The sequence below is a fragment of the Schistocerca cancellata genome, chromosome 3 (genome assembly GCF_023864275.1).
Source record: "Schistocerca cancellata isolate TAMUIC-IGC-003103 chromosome 3, iqSchCanc2.1, whole genome shotgun sequence".
Taxonomy (NCBI): domain Eukaryota; kingdom Metazoa; phylum Arthropoda; class Insecta; order Orthoptera; family Acrididae; genus Schistocerca; species Schistocerca cancellata.
Window position 1 is genome coordinate 618379889 of NC_064628.1, and position 20098 is coordinate 618399986.

At 43.0% G+C, this 20098-nt stretch overlaps 1 protein-coding gene and 1 non-coding gene across 2 annotated transcripts in view; both read left to right on the forward strand.

Annotated features, from left to right (window-relative positions):
• Positions 1-20098, forward strand: part of LOC126175523 (uncharacterized) — a 337116-nt gene that overhangs the window by 267835 nt on the left and 49183 nt on the right. Inside the window, exons 7-8 of the mRNA XM_049922350.1 lie at positions 2133-2317; positions 15890-16064. Coding sequence (XP_049778307.1) covers positions 2133-2317; positions 15890-16064 — 360 coding nt within the window. The remainder of the gene's footprint in view (positions 1-2132; positions 2318-15889; positions 16065-20098) is intronic.
• Trnas-cga (transfer RNA serine (anticodon CGA)) lies at positions 17873-17947 on the forward strand. The gene has a single exon. It is a non-coding gene; the product is annotated as a tRNA-Ser (tRNA).

Sequence of the window (20098 nt, forward strand, 5' to 3'; positions counted from 1 at the left end):
ACTATCTTCCTGCGAAACACGAAATTTAAACCCAAATTTTTCTTTTGTTTTCTTCTACTTGTATTGCCACGCCATGCTGTTCAACGGGTGACTAGATAGTAGCCTTGTGCTCACTTACTGGTTTTATGTAGGGCTAGAATTTTCTTGGCTTCTCGTCACGGTATTTCGCTAAAGTATGACGATGATAGTTGTATGTTTCGTGCATCTATCTTCTAATAGACACATTAATTTCTACTACCATTTTTGAACCGAGACTTTAACAGTATTCCCTCCTACCCCTGTCTTCCGGAGACACGCGATTAGCATGCTCAATACAATATAAAAGACTATATTCCAGAGGTCCTCCGACTGAAGATGACGAGTAGGAACTTCGTTGCAACATTGTTTCTAAAAAGACGAAGCTGCCACGCTGATTACCAGAGAATGTTTCATCACATAATTCGTAATACTTGATAGTTGACACTAAACACCTCCTCGCTTTTCTTCTTAGGGTCTCTACACATGTCAGTTTTCTGGCTGTAGTCTCACTCATCCAACCGTTTACAGTTACTTGCACTTTAAAAATGAAATGAAGAAAACTACGCAAAAAATATGGTGAGAAATGGAATTCAGGGATATATAAAAAAATTATATGAATAAGTAGAGATCGAATCAATGGACTTTTCAATATATTAGCCAGTTTAACTACAGCGTTGCATCTAGAACCCTCTTTCATGCTGACATCAATTTCCAAAATTTATGAGGAGGTGAGGTACTGTAGAATAGTATCTCAATGAGCTACTATATTATTCTCATCAAACCGCAGTTTAGATTTCAGAAGACCTGCTCTACCGAGAATGCCATTTACATGCTTACTCACTACATTTTAAAAGCATTAAATAGTGAAACAGCACCGGTTGGTATCTTGTGCGACCTACGTAAAAAGCCGTGACTGTGTGAATCACAATATTGTCCTAGGTAGATTGCAGTTTTATGGAATTGATGATATAGCCAACGAATCGACAATGTAATATCTAACCAAAATAATGAATAAAATGGTACTTAGTAATTCAACCAGCAATGTAGTCCGGTGACATTATTCTGACTGGGGAGAAATCACTTATTGGGTTTCGCAAGGCTCAGCTTGGGTCCACTGTCGTTCCTAATATACGTAAGCGATCCTCCGTCGAATATACAACAAGCAGAGTTAATTCTTTTAGCAGATGACACTAATGATGGAATCAGTACAAGCATTCACACAGAAACAGAGGAAATGGTAAATAATGTTCTTAAAAGTCTCATTGACAGGTTTTCTGTGAATGGTCTCACCCTCAATTTTAAAAAGACGCAACACATTGAGTTATGCACGTCTCGGAGTACTACACCGGTGACAAGTGTGACACATCGTGACGAAATAATACGGAAGTTGGAAATTTAAAAATTCTTGTGTGTCCGTATAGATGAGAAATAAACTGCTAAAAGCACATTTGTGAACCCCTAAAACAGCTTAGTTTACCCACATTTGAAATCAGAAACACAGCAAATCTTGGAGAAAAACAAATCATATTTAAATTTTCATTCATTAATGGCATATTGAATAATATTTTGGGGTAACTCATCTTTAAGAAAGAAAGTATTCATCGCAAAGAACGTGCTGTAAGAATAATATGTGATGCTCAAGCCCGATCATCTTGTAGACTAGAAGTTTAAGGAGATGGGCATTCTGTCTACAGCTTCACAGTATAATGTTTATTTCCTCATGAAGTCTGTTGTAAATAATCCGCTGCAGCTCAACACCAGAAAGAAAAATGACATTCATTACTCCACATAAATGTTGTCTTTAGCACGAAAAGGGGTGGAGAATGCTGCAACAAAAATTTTTGGTCGCTTACTCAGTGATATAAAATGTCTGATAGACAGCAAAGTAGTATTTGTAAACAAATTGAAAAAGTTTCTCCTTGATCACAAATTAATTTGCGTTCTGAATGTAAAATAACTCGTTCCACATCATTAAGTTTTATCGTGCACGTAATCCATGGAACATGAAATTAACTAATAGGAATGGACGCTGCATACGTTATTTTAAGATGTAAGGCTAACAGATGTCAGCCAGGTTTCAGCGAAAGATAACAGCAAACTGTGGATCTCGGCAGGTGTCGCAGGGTGCGACGTCACCGGTGTCCACACAGGGTGCGGACTTCGACGAGCGCGTCGTGGTGAGCCGGCGCGGCAGCCTGGTCATGTCGTCCATGCTGGACTCGCGCGCTCACCTGCTGCTCATGCCGGTGGACGAGGAGGGCTCAGCCACTGCCCACAGTCCTGTGGACATCCCCAACGGGTACGTATCCATCCCGCTACCGTATACAGCCAAAGATGGGCCCTAGCATGCTACAGGGTGGTCCAGCAAGATCCATTTCACAACGAACATAGTTAAATTTTTACCCTCGCTTAGGACTACAGAGATTTTACAAGGGTGCAAGTTATAATAATAAAATTCTACTGATCACCTCGAAAAAATATAGTTCTCTGATTAGTTTTTTTGTTTGAAGGTAGTATCTGTTCCCGAAAGAACAGATACCATTGATCACTGTGCAGCTTCTCTAGAATGAAATGATAATTAAATCGACACCCTAGCTGCATACAGGCGTTGATATACATCATTGGGGACATGTTAGAAATGTGTGCCCCGAACGGGAACCGAACCTGGAATCTCCTGCTTACACGGCAGCCAGTCTATCCATCTCTTTTTATCCCATTTTGTTCTATATTGTTCATCGAATTTGTTCGAGGCGGACGTCCGTTGACACCTGTTCTTATTGTTCGTTGATCCGTTCACTCAGTTTTTTTTTTTTTATTACAGAGGGTAGCTAAGCCCTCTGACCGAACACGCTGAGCTACCTTTACGGCTCCATCTGAGCCACTGAGGGCACAGAGGATAGTGCGCCTGCAGGGACTTATCCCTTGCACGCTCCCTGTGAGACCCACATTCCCAACATGTCCACACGACTACATCCTGCCGGCCGGAGTGGCCGAGCGATTCTAGGCGCTACAGTCTGGAACCGCGTGACCGCTATGGTCGCAGGTTCGAATCCTGCCTCGGGCATGGATGTGTGTGATGTCCTTAGGTTAGTTAGGTTTAAGTAGTTCTAAGTTCTGGGGACTGATGACCTCAGAAGTTAAGTCCCATAGTGCTCAGAGCCATTTTTGAACCACTACTTCCGTAGTGCGAATAATAGATGTTTGCTCATCACACTCATTAGTAGTGGCAGATGAATCTACCAAGTTGGGGCATAGCTTGAATGTTCGCACGGGAAGGTCAATGGCCGGGTAGCCATATTTTAACTGTGTATATGAAAGTAGTATCTGTTCCCGAAAGAATGTTGGTCTCACGGGGAGCGTGCAAGGGATAAGTCCCTGCAGGCGCACTATCCTTTATGTCCTCGGTGGCTCAGATGGATAGCCGGCACGGTAGCCCAGCACGTTCGGTCAGATGGTTAACTGCCCTCTGTAATAAAAAAAAAAAAAAACTGAGTTGATGGATCAATGACGAACTTAAACGGATGTCTTACGACGTCCGCCCTGAGCAGATGCAACGAACGAAAACGAACAAAATTGGAAAAAAAGAAGATGGATAGAGCGTCTGCCATGTAAGCAGGAGATACCGGGTTCGATTCTCGGTCGGGGCACACATTTCCAACATGTCCCCCATGATGTATATCAACGCCTGTATGCAGCTAGGGTGCCTGTATGCAGCTAGGGTTGTTTGTGGGTTCATGTCTAGAGCTGTGGTCTACACTGAAATCCCCGCGTCACAGAACTGTAGCCTGTCGCTAGATGAATCGAAGCAAAATGGCTTGCAGTATGAGGCCATCACGTACTCGGAATAACTAGCTACATCCCAGAACTTAAACCCTACAGACCAGTGATTGTCAAACTCTCTTGCTCAAGAGCCAGTAGGCCTACTGAAATTGTGGGGAGACACCTCAGACCACGTATGTACGGATCTTCGCACATGTATCGATCTCATTATTAATTGATAACCTACATAAGTTGCTACGTTAAGAGCCCCCAATATACTAGCTATAATAAGACCGAGATAAGTTGCCGCTGGCCCCAAATGCTGATTGTTAAAAGTCGGCATCATTCGGAAGACTTCGTGTCGACTCATCTGTTCCAGATTGCTGCCAACCTCAACGACTCCAGATTTGCGACACTGTAACTGTGTAACGAAATGTTGCTGTGTTGTCAGTATGAGCGAATGACTAACTGATGAATAACAGTAATTGTGCTCATATTTAGATTAATGATGCAATATGAGACACGATCACAAATGCTTAAGACTGAATGTCATTTTTCTTCTACTCATTGAACTGCATTACAACAAGGTTCATTTAATTTCATATTCCCTGCTGCAGGTGTATACCCCCTTTGATGATGTCCACGTACATATGCGTATTCACCAGGCCTTGTTAGAAATTCATACCATAGCAACTAATCCGTACGAGTCGCCCATGCCTGTCAGTTGTCAATACTGCAACACAAACAACAAGACATACCTTCTGTCACATCCTCTAACCCCGCAGTAGCCGCGTCTGTTAACCTTCTTCCTCTGAGTAAATCGGCCGAATTCACCAATGGCAGTTAAATCAAACATATCTTAAAATATTACCGTCTCTATAAATCTTTTTTTTTTTTTTCGTTACTCGGCAGGAAAACTGCACTCTTAAGGAACTTATAAAGTAAGCTTAAGTCTATGGCTCCGGCTATTAGCTGCTACATACACGTTAGACGGTCCAGTCACATTGCTATGGCCGCTGCCTATGTTCGATGTCAACGTGCAACAACCACTCAAAGACGACAGGTGGCAGCACTGGCAGTGGAGGGTATACAAGGCATGTACGACTGATTGTGTGTGTGTGTGTGAGAGAGAGAAAGGAGGGAGGTTCGCGAAAAACAGAAACTTTGTAAACTGTTCGCATGCTCCCGTGGTTAAAGTATGTCGTGGCGTCAATGTGGCACTATCCAAAACTGGTGCTGAGTCAACTCTGGTGCACGATGGGTCACAGATTACAGGCTGCATGGTCTGGCTGCGAAAATGTGTACAGGTGGATAGACGTGCAATTTCGGAGCAACTGACCGCCCAGCTGAATCAAGGTGCGACCTACAGTGTTTGCTCAACAGCTGTTTAGCGAACAGTGCTGCAGGCGCATGGTTCATGCACCGATGCCAAATGCTGTTCATCGGCGTCGACGGCTGGGATTCGCACTCCTGCAACGCAACTGGACGTCCAGTGAGTGGTGACAGGTTGCCTTTTCAGATCAATCACGTTTTATGCTCCATCGGACAGATGGCCTTCAGCGTGTACGGCGTGAAACGTCTGAGAGCACACACCCCGCAACAATCGTCGGAGAGTTATAGTCTGCGGAAGGTTTTCGTGACATTCCCTCGGTGATGTCATTCTGGAAGGAACAATGGATAAACACAAGTATGCATCTATCAAAGGGGCTATGTCCATCTCTATTTGCAGTTTGATTTTCCTAGGGACAATGGCATATACCAGCAGGATAATGCAAGTTATCACACATCTCGCTATGTACGTGCGTGGTTCGAAGAGTACCAGGATGTGTTTACCGTACTCCCCTGACCATCAGACTCCCCAGACTTAAACGCAGTCGTGATTCAGTGGATAATCAACCGAATAACCTAGCACAGCTGGTCACAGCACTGAAGTCGGCGTGGCACTACATCCATGACCCTTCCAGAAACCAATTGACTCTCTTCCTGTACATCTCGCAGAGGTCCGAGCTGCAAAAAGTGATTGTTCAGACTTTTGACAGGTGGTCACATTAATGTGACTGGACAGCGTATTTACGCTAACCCTATTTGATAAATGACAAGTGTCAAGTTGTTATTATGTATGTAGGCTATAAAAATTATGTATGAATTGTACAGTGAATATCAAATTGCCTTTTTAGGTTACAGCTTTCTGTTTGTACGTTAAAACTTAAGTACTCCAGTTCTAGGTACACAATGCTACAATTCTGAGATTATACACTCCTGGAAATTGAAATAAGAACACCTTGAATTCATTGTCCCAGGAAGGGGAAACTTTATTGACACATTCCTGGGGTCAGATACATCACATGATCACACTGACAGAACCACAGGCACATAGACACAGGCAACAGAGCATGCACAATGTCGGCACTAGTACAGTGTATATCCACCTTTCGCAGCAATGCAGGCTGCTATTCTCCCATGGAGACGATCGTAGAGATGCTGGATGTAGTCCTGTAAACGGCTTGCCATGTCATTTCCACCTGGCGCATCAGTTGGACAAGCGTTCGTGCTGGACGTGCAGACCGCGTGAGACGACGCTTCATCCAGTCCCAAACATGCTCAATGGGGGACAGATCCGGAGATCTTGCTGGCCAGGGTAGTTGACTTACACCTTCTAGAGCACGTTGGGTGGCACGGGATACATGCGGACGTGCATTGTCCTGTTGGAACAGCAAGTTCCCTTGCCGGTCTAGAAATGGTAGAACGATGGGTTCGATGACGGTTTGGATGTACCGTGCACTATTCAGTGTCCCCTCGACGATCACCAGTGGTGTACGGCCAGTGTAGGAGATCGCTCCCCACACCATGATGCCGGGTGTTGGCCCTGTGTGCCTCGGTCGTATGCAGTCCTGATTTTGGCGCTCACCTGCACGGCGCCAAACACGCATACGACCATCATTGGCACCAAGGCAGAAGCGACTCTCATCGCTGAAGACGACACGTCTCCATTCGTCCCTCCATTCACGCCTGTCGCGACACCACTGGAGGCGGGCTGCACGATGTTGGGGCGTGAGCGGAAGACGGCCTAACGGTGTGCGGGACCGTAGCCCAGCTTCATGGAGACGGTTGCGAATGGTCCTCGCCGATACCCCAGGAGCAACAGTGTCCCTAATTTGCTGGGAAGTGGCGGTGCGGTCCCCTACGGCACTGCGTAGGATCCTACGGTCTTGGCGTGCATCCGTGCGTCGCTGCGGTCCGGTCCCAGGTCGACGGGCACGTGCACCTTCCGCCGACCACTGGCGACAACATCGATGTACTGTGGAGACCTCACGCCCCACGTGTTGAGCAATTCGGCGGTACGTCCACCCGGCCTCCCGCATGCCCACTACACGCCCTCGCTCAAAGTCCGTCAACTGCACATACGGTTCACGCCCATGCTGTCGCGGCATGCTACCAGTGTTAAAGACTGCGATGGAGCTCCGTATGCCACGGCAAACTGGCTGACACTGACGGCGGCGGTGCACAAATGCTGCGCAGCTAGCGCCATTCGACGGCCAACACCGCGGTTCCTGGTGTGTCCGCTGTGCCGTGCGTGTGATCATTGCTTGTACAGCCCTCTCGCAGTGTCCGGAGCAAGTATGGTGGGTCTGACACACCGGTGTCAATGTGTTCTTTTTTCCATTTCCAGGAGTGTAATTAGTGCAGTCTCTCTCTCCATGGAATTTTATCTATGGATTGTTGAAGCTTTCAGCTGTGTTTGGAAAGTTTCCTTCGTTGTGTCTGGTACACTTAGGCTATAATTTTAGCGGATTTGTAGTTCTTGTGTTGTTTAATGTGTGTGAGTCGTTGTGTACCATATCGTTTACAATTATCTGGTGTCAACACGAACGTGGTATGCATCAGTTGTCTTTGTTTGTAACTTTCAGATGAATTGGTAACCAAAGAGTTTACCTTACATTTTTCTGGTTTATTTTAGTAATTTAAGCTTTGTACAGTGTTATAGTGCTAAGAATACTTCTAAGAAACAGGAGGGGGGTGGGGATGTTGTCTGCAGCCCCCTGGGCTAGAGCCACGCACATAGCCTCCAACGAAGTCACCACACGAAGTCCAACAACCTCTTTTGTCCGTCAAGAAGGGGACTGACCAAACTTTGGCACAACCTGTTTCATTACATAGCAAAAAAAGCTTCTGGAAAAGTGTAGACAGTAGATACTTCAACGGACACAGGGCATGCAGCTTTTGGAAAAACTAAATGTAATTGGTGATAATGATGGAATGCTTTCAGAGAGGATTTTTTCTGGAGACTGTGTAAGTCTTCCAGCGTCGGAAAATAGCGCTACACAATAGCAACGAATGTTATTGTTGGATAATTCTACTGATGAGACAAAAATACAGGCAGGCCAGATATATGGACAAGCACACAGGACACTTTGTAGAACGCAGTGATCATCAGCCCCTCATTGCCAGTAAATGCCCACAATTGTCCAGCTGTGGATGTTTACCATTTTCCATTTATCTCAGAGTAACAATTACTAAATCCTAGAGGAAATGGCCTCAAGAGGTTTTCATTATAGTAATGGGTGTATTACAGATTTCTAATTTAAATGGTAACAGAAAGATATTGTTTCATTATTGTATTTTGTAAAGTTTCTCCATGTTCCAAAATAGAACTTCTTTTGCAAATAAAACGACTGAAATGTGCTCAGTTTACATTTATAATAAAATCCGAAGGAGAGTTAAAAACTCTACACTTTTCATTCCACAAAGTATTTACTATAAATGGTGGTTCGACATGTACCATTTTTTCCAAGACAATCTTCTTCCTTTTCAATGCCCTGGGGAAAAAATTGGAAATTTGTGGCAAGGTCTTATGGGACCCAACTGCAGAGGTCATCGGTTCCTAAGCTTAGCCACTACTTAAACTAACTTACACTAAGGACAACACACACAACCATGCCCGAGGGAGGACTCGAACCTCCGACGGGGGGAGCCGCACGACCGTGACAAGACACCTAAGACCGCGCGTCTACCCCGCGCGGCCAATGCCCTGGGGGACCAGCGTCTTAAAAACTTACGTTTCCTCGCAAAAAGAAGGTTTTCTTTTGGTCGCGAAGCTACTTTCGTAGTGCTTTATGCAGTTTTGTGTCTCAGGAAAATTGACGACATTGCAAAGCATTCTTGAACAGCCAAAACAAATGAAAGAGGTAGGGAGCAAGATGCGGGCGGCAGGGAGGGTCTTCCAGCAGCTCAAAATCCAATATCTTGATGGTTTAAATTTTGTGGTAGCCTTGTACGGGCGTGCGTTGTCATGCTACAGGAATACTATCTTCGACAACACACCTCGTCATCAGCTGCGAATTGCTGGCTCCAGCATGTTTACCAAAAATTTACTGCAAGACTTTGTCGATGGTCGTTCCCTTTATCATGTACTCTTCCAGTGCAGGTCAACTTGCATCTCAGAAAATAATTAACATAATCTTTACCCTCGATGGCAAGTCTTGAATTATTTTGTCTTTGGTGATTCAGGGTGTTTTTATTCTGTCTCATTGTGATGAACACACATCTCATGACGGGCGACTATCCCAGTCAGCCGGCCGGAGTGGCCGTGCGGTTCTAGGCGCTACAGTCTGGAGCCGAGTGACCGCTACGGTCGCAGGTTCGAATCCTGCCTCTGGCATGGATGTGTGTGACGTCCTTAGGTTAGTTAGGTTTAATTAGTTCTAAGTTCTAGGCGACTGATGACCTCAGAAGTTAAGTCGCATAGTGCTCAGAGCCATTTGAACCATTTTTTATCCCAGTCAAAAGTGAAATTGATAAGTTTGCGCTAGCAGATGTCAACACGTTTGACTTGCTCTTTGGTAAATTGTCTCTGTACTCATCGGAACCTGAGTCCATCGATGATGATTTGATAGACAAAACCGTGACTGATGTCCAAAAGAAGAGGCTACCATATCGATGATAACTCGCCTGAAAGCCATCTTTTGCACTTGTATCTTTTGGACCATGGTGAACGTTGACGAGAGTCCTGCTCCTTTTAATGTATACTGCTCGTCCGGCCACTTTCAAACATTCCGATCGACAAATAAACTTTCTCACGTCACACGGCACTGTCTCGGTATTGTGGTAAAAGTCTGCTGTGGGTTTCAGCCCCTTTCACTTCTTCCGACCAAAGAAACTGAATCACTGCTCACTGTTCCTCCTTCGTGTAAACTATTAGCAGAACAGACGTGTTTACGCTGTCACTGACAGAATTCAACTGCAGTGGTCAGGGACGAATGGCGTGTATGACAACAGTGTTGCCAACTTTAAGCGTGCATGCATAGAACACAGAGTGAGAATTTTAAAGATTTGACAAAGAGAGGTCTATTGCTATCAAACATTGGCCTTAATTTGAGGAAGAGTTCTGAGAATTTGTGTTTTAAGCACAGTATTGTATGCTAGTGAAATATGGACTGTGAGGAAACCAGGACAGAATAGAATCGAAGCATTTGAGGTTTACTGCTACAGAAGAATGCTGAAAATTAAGTGGACTGATCAGGTAAGGAATGATGAAGTTCTCTGCAGAATCGGCGAGGACAGAAATATGTGGAAAATGCTGACAAGGAGAAGGGACAGAATTATCGGACATCTGTTAAGATTTCAGGGAATAGCTTCTATGGTATAAGAAGGAGCTGTAGAGCGTAAAACCTTTAGAGGAAGACAGAAATAGGGATAGATCCAGCAAATAATTGAGGGCGTACAGCGCAACTGCTCCTCTGAAATGAACAGAACAGCGCAGGAGAGGAATTCGTGGTGGGCCGCATCAAACCGGGCAGAAGACTGTTGAAAAAAATTGTAATTAATACTTTTCACCAACTAGCTTCACAATACGGGACTTAACTACAGAACATTCATCACTACAATATGGCTGTCCATTACTTCCACTTTCTAATCTTATTACTGAGTGAAATAAATTTTGCTCTATGTACCATGAATTTAAGTGAAATTAATTTTTGATGGTGAGGGTGATTATATTTCAGTTTATATCTTATATTTCATTTATATCTTGGTAGAATGTTTGCAAGCTACTTTTGTATCTTCATGTCACGCAATTTTCCTTGTTTTTAATTTTTTCGTGTTGAGAGTTTTATGTTAATGTGTCACTTGTGTATCTCTGCGTAAAATTTATCTTCACTTGTCACTCACTTTTCAGACAGATAATGCCATCTGTACCAGTATATGATTCTGTATTTTTATTTTGTACCTGTGTTTTCAAATAGTTAAGATGATGTCAGCTATTATCTCTGCTTCTGGATAGGTCATAACTCAGTCGCCTAGTTGTAGATGGCACTCATTCTAAAACTGAAATATATGTTATTTCTCAAGTTAACATCTCTTTTTATCAACACATACTAATTGCCCAGGGATGAATGAGGTATTGTTAGAAAGGTTTATTAACCGGCTTCTAACATTCCATAAGGATTTTGCGCAATAACGTATTATTTGTGGAAAATTTTAACATAAAAGAGACTTTTAGTATCTTAGGAAAAAGGCATAACGGACGCTCAGCATCATATCTATATTTTTCGAAGCTAACTTATTAATCACGAATAAGAGGCTCCCTTTTCATATTATATTATCACAAATATATCTTCAATAATAACCATGACCAAAGCGTTAGTCCATCATCTCTGCCCCTCGTACAAGTCGACTGTTCTAAACAAATATACTGCCGGGAACGACAAACATGTTTGTCATTGTCGCCTTGAATTGTTGTTTACCTACTGCTACTACGGTCTAACGTGCTTACTTCATTTTTATAGGTGTTTCGTCTTCATTCTCGCCACTACACTTATTCCATAACGACACCACTTATTCCAAATAGGGTCAACATTTAAAACTATAAAAGTGCGGAAGTTTCGCACGAGTCCCCTGTTTTAGTATAGCAGCTTTTTCTGTATTACACTCTGTAATAAAGTTTATGAAAAGCGATTTAAATGTTTCATCCATTATTTCTACTTAAATGTGTTGGTGAAGATCAGCCGCTGCGAAACCAGGTTATTTGTGCTTTAGTTGCACATTTCGGCAGGGTTGCATCATCGCCAATAGATGTCCTTTATTTTGCGGCATGCAGTGCTTCTGATGCTTCCTTTGGACGCTGCTCAGCTTGTCTTTTTTTTAATAATAGTGTACCACCCTTATTTTATCTGTAATGAGATCCCTCGCATGACAATGTCTTTAACACATGCGAGATGGCAACCTATCACCAAGCGGGATCTTCACACCTCGAGATTTTTTCTAAAACGTACTCCCTGTCATCTGCACGCAGCGAAATAACCCACCTTTCATTGCTGCACGATGACCTTTCTTCATGTTTCGAGCGTTCTCTGTGCCTTGTGGCGAGTAGAGGTGGCTTTTGTACTCCGTAGCAATGGGAACAACCGAATGAAAACAATCGATTCATTCGGTTCTTGGAAAACAATCGACTCATTCGGTTGTAGTTTTACATACCAGCTGAAATATTAATTTGTTCTTTTGAGTGAAACTAGTCCATGGGTGCAACAGAATGAAAACAATCGTTTCAGTCAGTTGGACTACTCAGTCACTCATTTGAATGAAACCAGTCTGTGGGAGCAACGGAATGAAAGCACTCGACACTGTCGTTTGCTTTACATGTTGACGATTTATTTATTCTTTCTTTTCAAGTGAAAATAGTCAGTTCTTTTTCTGTAGGTTGAACCATGAATTCATTCTTTCAGCTGAAACCACTCTTCAGGGTTTTAGTTGACTGAGCTGTCCGTTGACTCTTCGGAGTGAAACCAGCCTGCAGTACTTTCATTAGTTGAACTAAAGCAGTGCTACAGTGTACCGCCAGAGGGCAGCCCTACCCCCATGGTTAGTGAAGACATGTATATCTCAGGGGGTATGTCAGAGTTAAAATAAGCATTATACATGTTATTTTAACTATGTACTAAATGGAGTATTTTTTTCTTTTCATAATTTAAAACTGATTCATATACTGTTGTGGATTAAGTTGTTCCAGGTGCCTTTAACATGTATCTAATTAAGGTCACGTGTCGCTGGGATAGTCCTGCCATCACTTAAATTGCTGACCTCAGGCAAAAACTTTGAAAACCTCAGACATCTGGGTCAAATCGGATTATTTTCCCTGACATACACTGTCTGTAGAAGATAAGTGCCGGCGCGAGCTGGTCGTGAGAGGGGCAATGTTTCCTCGCCTGCGTTTCAGCGCTGACGCGCCTCCTATCGATCAACAGATACAAATTACACGCGAGAGTAACAAGGATTTGTAAAATTGCATTACAGAGACGTCCATGATCAAACGTAGTACTTATTTGTAGCAAGAAATATGAACATAAATTATGTCAGTTTTTAATACAGCTCAATGAGTTGATGGCAAATGTCATTTAAAAAAAAAAAATTATTTGTCTAGCGGGTAGGACGGCGTCGCGGTGTATGCTATCGCCGATTGTCGGCGGCTTCTAATTGTCTCAATAAGGAATTATGAACAATACAGGGTGTTCGAAAATTATCTTTACGACTTTGATCATATTTACTAAAGAAACAGGAAAAACTAGAAACGTGCGGTGTGCGCCGTAATGTTCATACACATGTAAGATTCTTGTAGCCACTCTGTTCGGCGTGTTAAGGTGACGATGTTTTTTAGATCAGAATTTGGGACACTTTACAATTATTTGATATTCCAAAAAACTCTTAATTAAATGTAATAAATGTAAATGATTACTTTAATTTGTCACAAAGGTACATTAATTTATATTTTATTAGTACCTCCTAACATGAAAGAGTGCGAGCAGACGTACTGTTCTTTCAGTGCTGTAAATTTTCTTCAGCATGTTCGTATTCCCAGTATGAAAACATTCAACTCAAGTTTCATCATAAGTCATAGTCACTAACATGGTTTTCGTAGTTTCTACAACAAACTGTGTTTTGTCACCGTTCCATACATTAGTTGCATGGGAAAATACCCTTTCAGTACCACCAAACTGATAGAGGTGAAATGAATATCTAATTTGGGATAAATCATATCAAAACTGTTAAATCCAGAAGAAGTAGATGTACCGAATTACTTTTGAAAAAATTCGGGACAGAGCTAGAAAAACTGTGACTGTCATGAAAAACTAAGGGGGTTGGTGGAAGGGGTTGGTGGGAGGGGTGGGGTGGGGTTGGGGGCGGGGGGGCACACAGGATGTCTAAGGGATGTTCCCGTACCATATCCGGCCTAGCTTGTCCTCGTTGCTGCTCTGATGCGAGCTCACAGTTCCTACAGTTCCCGCCAAAAGGAAAAAAAAAGTAATGGTTTTCCGCATGACCTGGGTGTCAGATCTAGTTTATTCCAACCGTTCCAAAAACTTTGCTAATTGCGGGAGGAGGGGGGAGGGGGGTCAGACAATAGCTAACATGCAAAAATAAAAGATATGTATAAAAAAACAGGTTTACGCGTGTGTGAGCATTATGCCGCAAACCCCACCTTTCTACCTACTCTCATTTCTGAAACATACGTGATCAAAGTTATAAAGATCATTTTGGAACACCATGTGTGTGTGTGTGTGTGTGTGTGTGTGTGTGTGTGTGTGTGTGAGTGTATAGGAGACCCTCTAATCGTGCTTGTCTCTGCGTTTTTAATAGACAAAAGCGAAGAAACTACCAACGGGCCGGTCCTAATTAATCGATGTAACTAAGGTTTATTACAATCTGTTTATTTCAGTCAAATTTCCCGAAACACGAAAAAATATCGGGGTTTACCCAAGACAGTTGTACAAAACTCTCTCCAGTATGCCTCTGGACGCCCTCAAAACTAGTACCAATCGGGGGAAACCCAGTGCTGCAAAATTATTAGTATTGTCTAAGCCAGTTAACATAAGCTTCCAGCTTATTTGAACATAGGTAAAAGACGTTACAATGTAATTCAGCTAAGTAATTTGAAGGTATTATCTTAAGTGTATCTGTATGCCACACTTCGGAAGGTGAGAGGCGACTCGGTTTGATTTCCCGCCACATCGAACCGCTTTTACCAGCCAGCAAGGATTATTCATATTATGACAAATATCTTTCTCTAGAAATACTTTCCACAAGTGGCAATATAAGCTTAAAATGCAACTGATCAAGTCACCAACTACAGTCCTTAGGTTAGTTAGGTTTAATTAGTTCTAAGTTCTAGGCGACTGATGACCTCAGAAGTTAAGTCGCATAGTGCTCAGAGCCATTTGAACCCATTTAAACCTCAGCGTTTACCGAAAAAGAATTATCGAAACTTCCTGGCAGATTAAAACTGTATGCCGGACCGAGACCCGAACTCGGGACCTGTGCCTTTCGCGGGCAAGTGCTCTACCAACTGAGCTACCCAAGCACGACTCACACCCCGGCCTCACAGCTTTACTTCTGCCGGACCGAGACCCGAACTGGTAGAGCACTTGCCCGCGAAAGGCAAACGTCCCGAGTTCGGGTCTCGGTCCGGCACACAGTTTTAATCTGCCGGGAAGTTTCATATCTGCGCACACTCCGCTGCATAGTGAAAATCTCATTCTGGAAGAATTATCGACTTTGGGTGGTAATCGGTGGGAACAGATAGACAGAGCTTCAAGAAATTTAAATTAAAAATCATTATTTAAATAAAAAGTTTTTAATATAACAGGTCTTTAAAGTGGACTCAAATGAATTGAATATTTTCTTGTAGCCAGATATATATTCCTAACGCCATACAGATAATCCTGAAAATTTGTGCTTGTGAATTTTAATAGCTCTGACAATGGATGTAAAATTTAAAATGAAAAAGGTGGGACGCATACAATATGTAATAGATGCAACAACAGTTCACCTAAGTCGCTAAAAATTTGAATGCAGTTCAAATGTTATGAAATGTTGTACAAGTTTTCTAAACGACAGTTACTCTCCACACTCCTTATTGTTACATGAAGCATGCGCTCCATGGTTATGGTTTCCAATCTTAGAAGTATTGTCATAGCTATCAAAACCTGACAAGCATAAATTTTCTAGTCTATATCTTTACGGCATTAGGAATCTGTAGGGGGCTAGGAGAGATAATTTAATACGTTTTAGTCCGTTTTAAAAACACCAGCACTTGAGCACAGACGGCGTGTCGCTTTTGCAGCGGGGCGGAGCCGGAGCTGCGCCGCGCGTCGGGCGCGCCGCGGCGGCCGCCGTCCGTGTCGCTGACCAACTTCGCGAGCGGCGTCGTCGCCTTCGACAACGCCCTCACCGGCGCCGACGCCGCCTCCAGCGACCAGCAGATCGTCCAGATCATGCAGCGGCGCTCCCGCCGCAGGGTGAGCTGCTTCCTTAGCCACACGTTTCCTTCAACTTTCGTCAGTTGTTCTGTATGCAACACACAAAAAATTGTGTATACTAATAATGAATTCTAAAACTGTCGTGCCTGTCTGTTCATCGTTCAATACGATAATCTCCAAAACTACTAGAAGAAATTTCACGGCGTTTTCGAAGGTAACTTGAGCCCAGTTCGGGGCACCGTATAGGCTTCATTTCATCGAAACAGGGTTAGGTAAAAATTATATGCTTGCGTATTACAAAAATGTATACACTCGTATGTATCTAAATGTTCCACAACTCCACGGAAACTAACGGATCGATTTCAGCTGAACTTGGTACACGTACCTCTTACTGTCGGGCAAGAAACTCTCTGGGGTAACAATCATCTACGTATAGAAGCGGTGGGGCTGGGGATTAAAAAAGTGTAGGCCATGGCGCACGAATACCCAGATTTTACTCATCCAGAATTTGAGAAGTAGAGCACTTAGTGACTTCCAATAAGTAACTGCAAACCTTTATGAAACTTTTCCTCACTGACACCACCCCAAAATGATAAAGGGAAGAAAGTTATCGCTCCCTAAATTTTCACTGTTCGTACAGTAAAAAAGCCTGATATTTTAATTTCTACTAACTGTATTTCTGACACTTTTGCAGACAGTGTTCACATACAAAATTAAGTGAGACATTGTTCAAGATACATGACATCATAAACACTGATCCGAAGAATATTACACGAATTAGGGAAACACATTTATTCTTACTCTTGACATTTTTTAACTTTACAACATCTGTGAAAATGCTTGTCTTGCTTGAAACGTAGTACACGATACGATTCAAGATAATGAATACAATGCTTCTACAATATCCAATGTGTTTAAAACATACTACCACAGTATTTGTTGCACAATGTACACATTGTCTCACGTATAGTTACGTCAGTAGCAAGATGCACAGATGCGCACTCTCGCCTATCCCCTCTACGCATTGCATGGCACTAACACTCCGCGTGCCGACGCCTCTTGTGTTGCCACAGCGTGGAAGGCTGGAGTGCACATCATTAGCTGCGCTTATCCGAACACGCAGATAAGTAAGGGCAGCTGATGTTATTGCACATTCAGTAGCTTACTTAATCGCCATCACTCATCACAACAAAACTACTGACATGCGAGCACAGTTACATATAACAGCTAGTTGTATAATGATTCCTATAAATATAATAATTGTGTGATAGTTCCTATAAATATCACAAACTTCTCAACAACATAGAGAAGGAAACTTCCTGCCAGATTAAAACTGTGTACCGGACCGAGACTCCAAATCGGGACCTTTGCCATTCGCGGGCAAGTGCTCCACCAACTGAGCTACCCAAGCACGACTCACGCCCCGTACTCACAGCTTTACTTCTGCCAGAACCTCGTCTCCTACCTTCCAGACTTTACAGAAGCTCTTCTGCGAACCTTGCAGAATAAGTACTCCTGAAAGAAAGGATATTCCGGAGACATGGCTTAGCCACAGCCTGGGGGATGTTTCCAGAATGAGATTTTCACTCTGCAGCGGAGTGTGCGCTGATATGAAACTTCCTGGCATATTAAAACTGTGTGCCGGACCGAGACTCGAACACTCCGCTGCAGAGTGAAAATCTCATTCTGGAAACATCCCCCAGGCTGTGCCTACGCCATATCTCCGCAATATCCTTTCTTTCAGGAGTGCTTGTTCTGCAAGGTTTGCAGAAGAGCTTCTGTGAAGTTCGGAAGACAGGAGACGAAGTACTCGCAGAAGTAAAGCTGTGAGGACGGAGAGTGAGTCGTGCTTGGGTAGCTCAGTTGGTAGAGCACTTGCCCGCGAAAGGCAAAGGTCCCGAGTTCGAGTCTCGGCCTGGCACACAGTTTTATTCTGCCAGGAAGTTTCATATCAGCGCACACTCCGCTGCAGAGTGAAAATCTCATTCTGGAAACATAGAGAAGTCCTACTGTTTTGAGGGCTAAGTGCAGAGTCTCCATACTATTGTCACATTAACAACGACATCATTACAGTATGTATGCCCCTAAAACCTCTTCTCAAATAAGAAGCCTCTTATGCCCCCACACTGTAGCAAATTATCCTCCGTAAACCATATTTTACAAATAGTTCTTCCCTTCCTCAATATTGTGCCTTATTTTAAACCCAATGTGTTGACAGTTTGATAGCCAATTTTAATATTATCTTTCTGAAAAATCGTATCAGTTTTTTGTGAGCGATTCTCATAACATGTCACAGTAGCATATTTAGTAACTTCATTTTATTACCTAAAGTTATTATTACGTAGTGCCATCAAAATTTCCGTTTCCATAACCGACTTGCACATCATCAAGAACGTTACAATCGACTGACACCACCCCATTAGAACTTAACTTCGGTTAAGTTCATTTCGTGATGGCTGATACACATGACTCCATTACTCTGTATAAAGATTTTGTTTTTATCTTTCATGTTCTGGTGATGGGCAATGTCCAAAAGCCACCAATAAAGTAATTCTGATCAGCGAAGTAGCAGTTATTTTAGCGACCTAAGCGGCAGTGGATAAAGATTTTTAAAATTTTGAAGCCTAGTGTGTGTGACTGTGTATTAATAGATGGTTGTTCTGAGTAACGTACGTAGCTTGCTCGACACGCAAAGTGTACCTGCCGCCATGTAGTTGCTGCTCTAGTTCTTATACAGTGACGCGACAAAAATCATGGGATAATTTTATTTCGGTTGTTCCAATGTGATAAATGTACCTTTGTGAACTTATCATTTCTGAGAACGCATGCTGTTACAGCGTCATTACCTGTAAATACAACATTAATGCAATAAATGCTCAAAATGATGTCTGTCAACCTCAATGCATTTGGCAATACGTGTAACGACATTCCTCTCAACAGCGAGTAGTCCGCCTTCCGTAATATTCGCACATGCATTGACAATGCGCCGACACATGTTGTCAGGCGTTGTCGGTGGATCACGATAGCAAATATCCTTCAACTTTCCCCACAGACAGAAATCCGGTGACGTCAGATCCGGTGAACGTGCGGCCCATGGTATGGTGCTTCGACGACCAATCCACCTGTCATGAAATATGCTGTTCAATACCGCTTCAACCGCACGCGAGCTATGTGCCGGACATCCATCATGTTGAAAGTACATCACTATTCTGTCATGCAGTGAAACATCTTGTAGTAACATCGGTAGAACATTACGTAGAAAATCAATATACATTGCACCATTTAGATTGCTATCGATAAAATGGGGGCCAATTATCCTTCCTCCCATAATGCCGCACCATACATTAACCTGCGAAGGTCGCTGATGTTCCACTTGTCGCAGCCATCGTGGATTTTCCGTTGCCCAACAGTGCATATTATGCCGGTTTACTTTACCGTTGACGTTTCACATGTGTCTGAACACTTCCTGTATCCTTAAATAACGTAACTATCCGGCGAACGGTCCAGACACTTGAATGATGTCGTGCAGGATACCGAGCAGCATACATAGCACACGCCCGTTGGACATTTTGATCACAATAGCCACGCATCAACACGATATCGACCTTTTCCGCAATTGGTAAACGGTCCATTTTAACACGGGTAATGTATCACGAAGCAAATACCGTCCGCACTGGCGGAATGTTACGTGATATCACGTACTTATACGTTTGTGACTAATACAGCGCCATCTATCACAAAGCGAAAAAAGTGGTCCAACTAAAACATTCATATTTCTTTACGTACTACACGAATATGTAATAAAAATGGGGGTTCCTATTTTTAAAAAAACGCAGTTGATATCCGTTTGACCTATGGCAGTGCCATCTAGCGGGCCAACCATAGCACCATCTGGTTTCCCCCTTCAAGCTAGACGAGTTTCGTTCTTTGTAGGTTTTTCGTTTGATGCTTATTTCGTGAGATATTTGGCCCGGTCACAATCAATGGACCACCCTGTACAAGCACGAGAGAAGCAACGAAAAAGCGATTAGACTTTAGACCTTACCTTGTATGATAGTTTAATATACAAATTA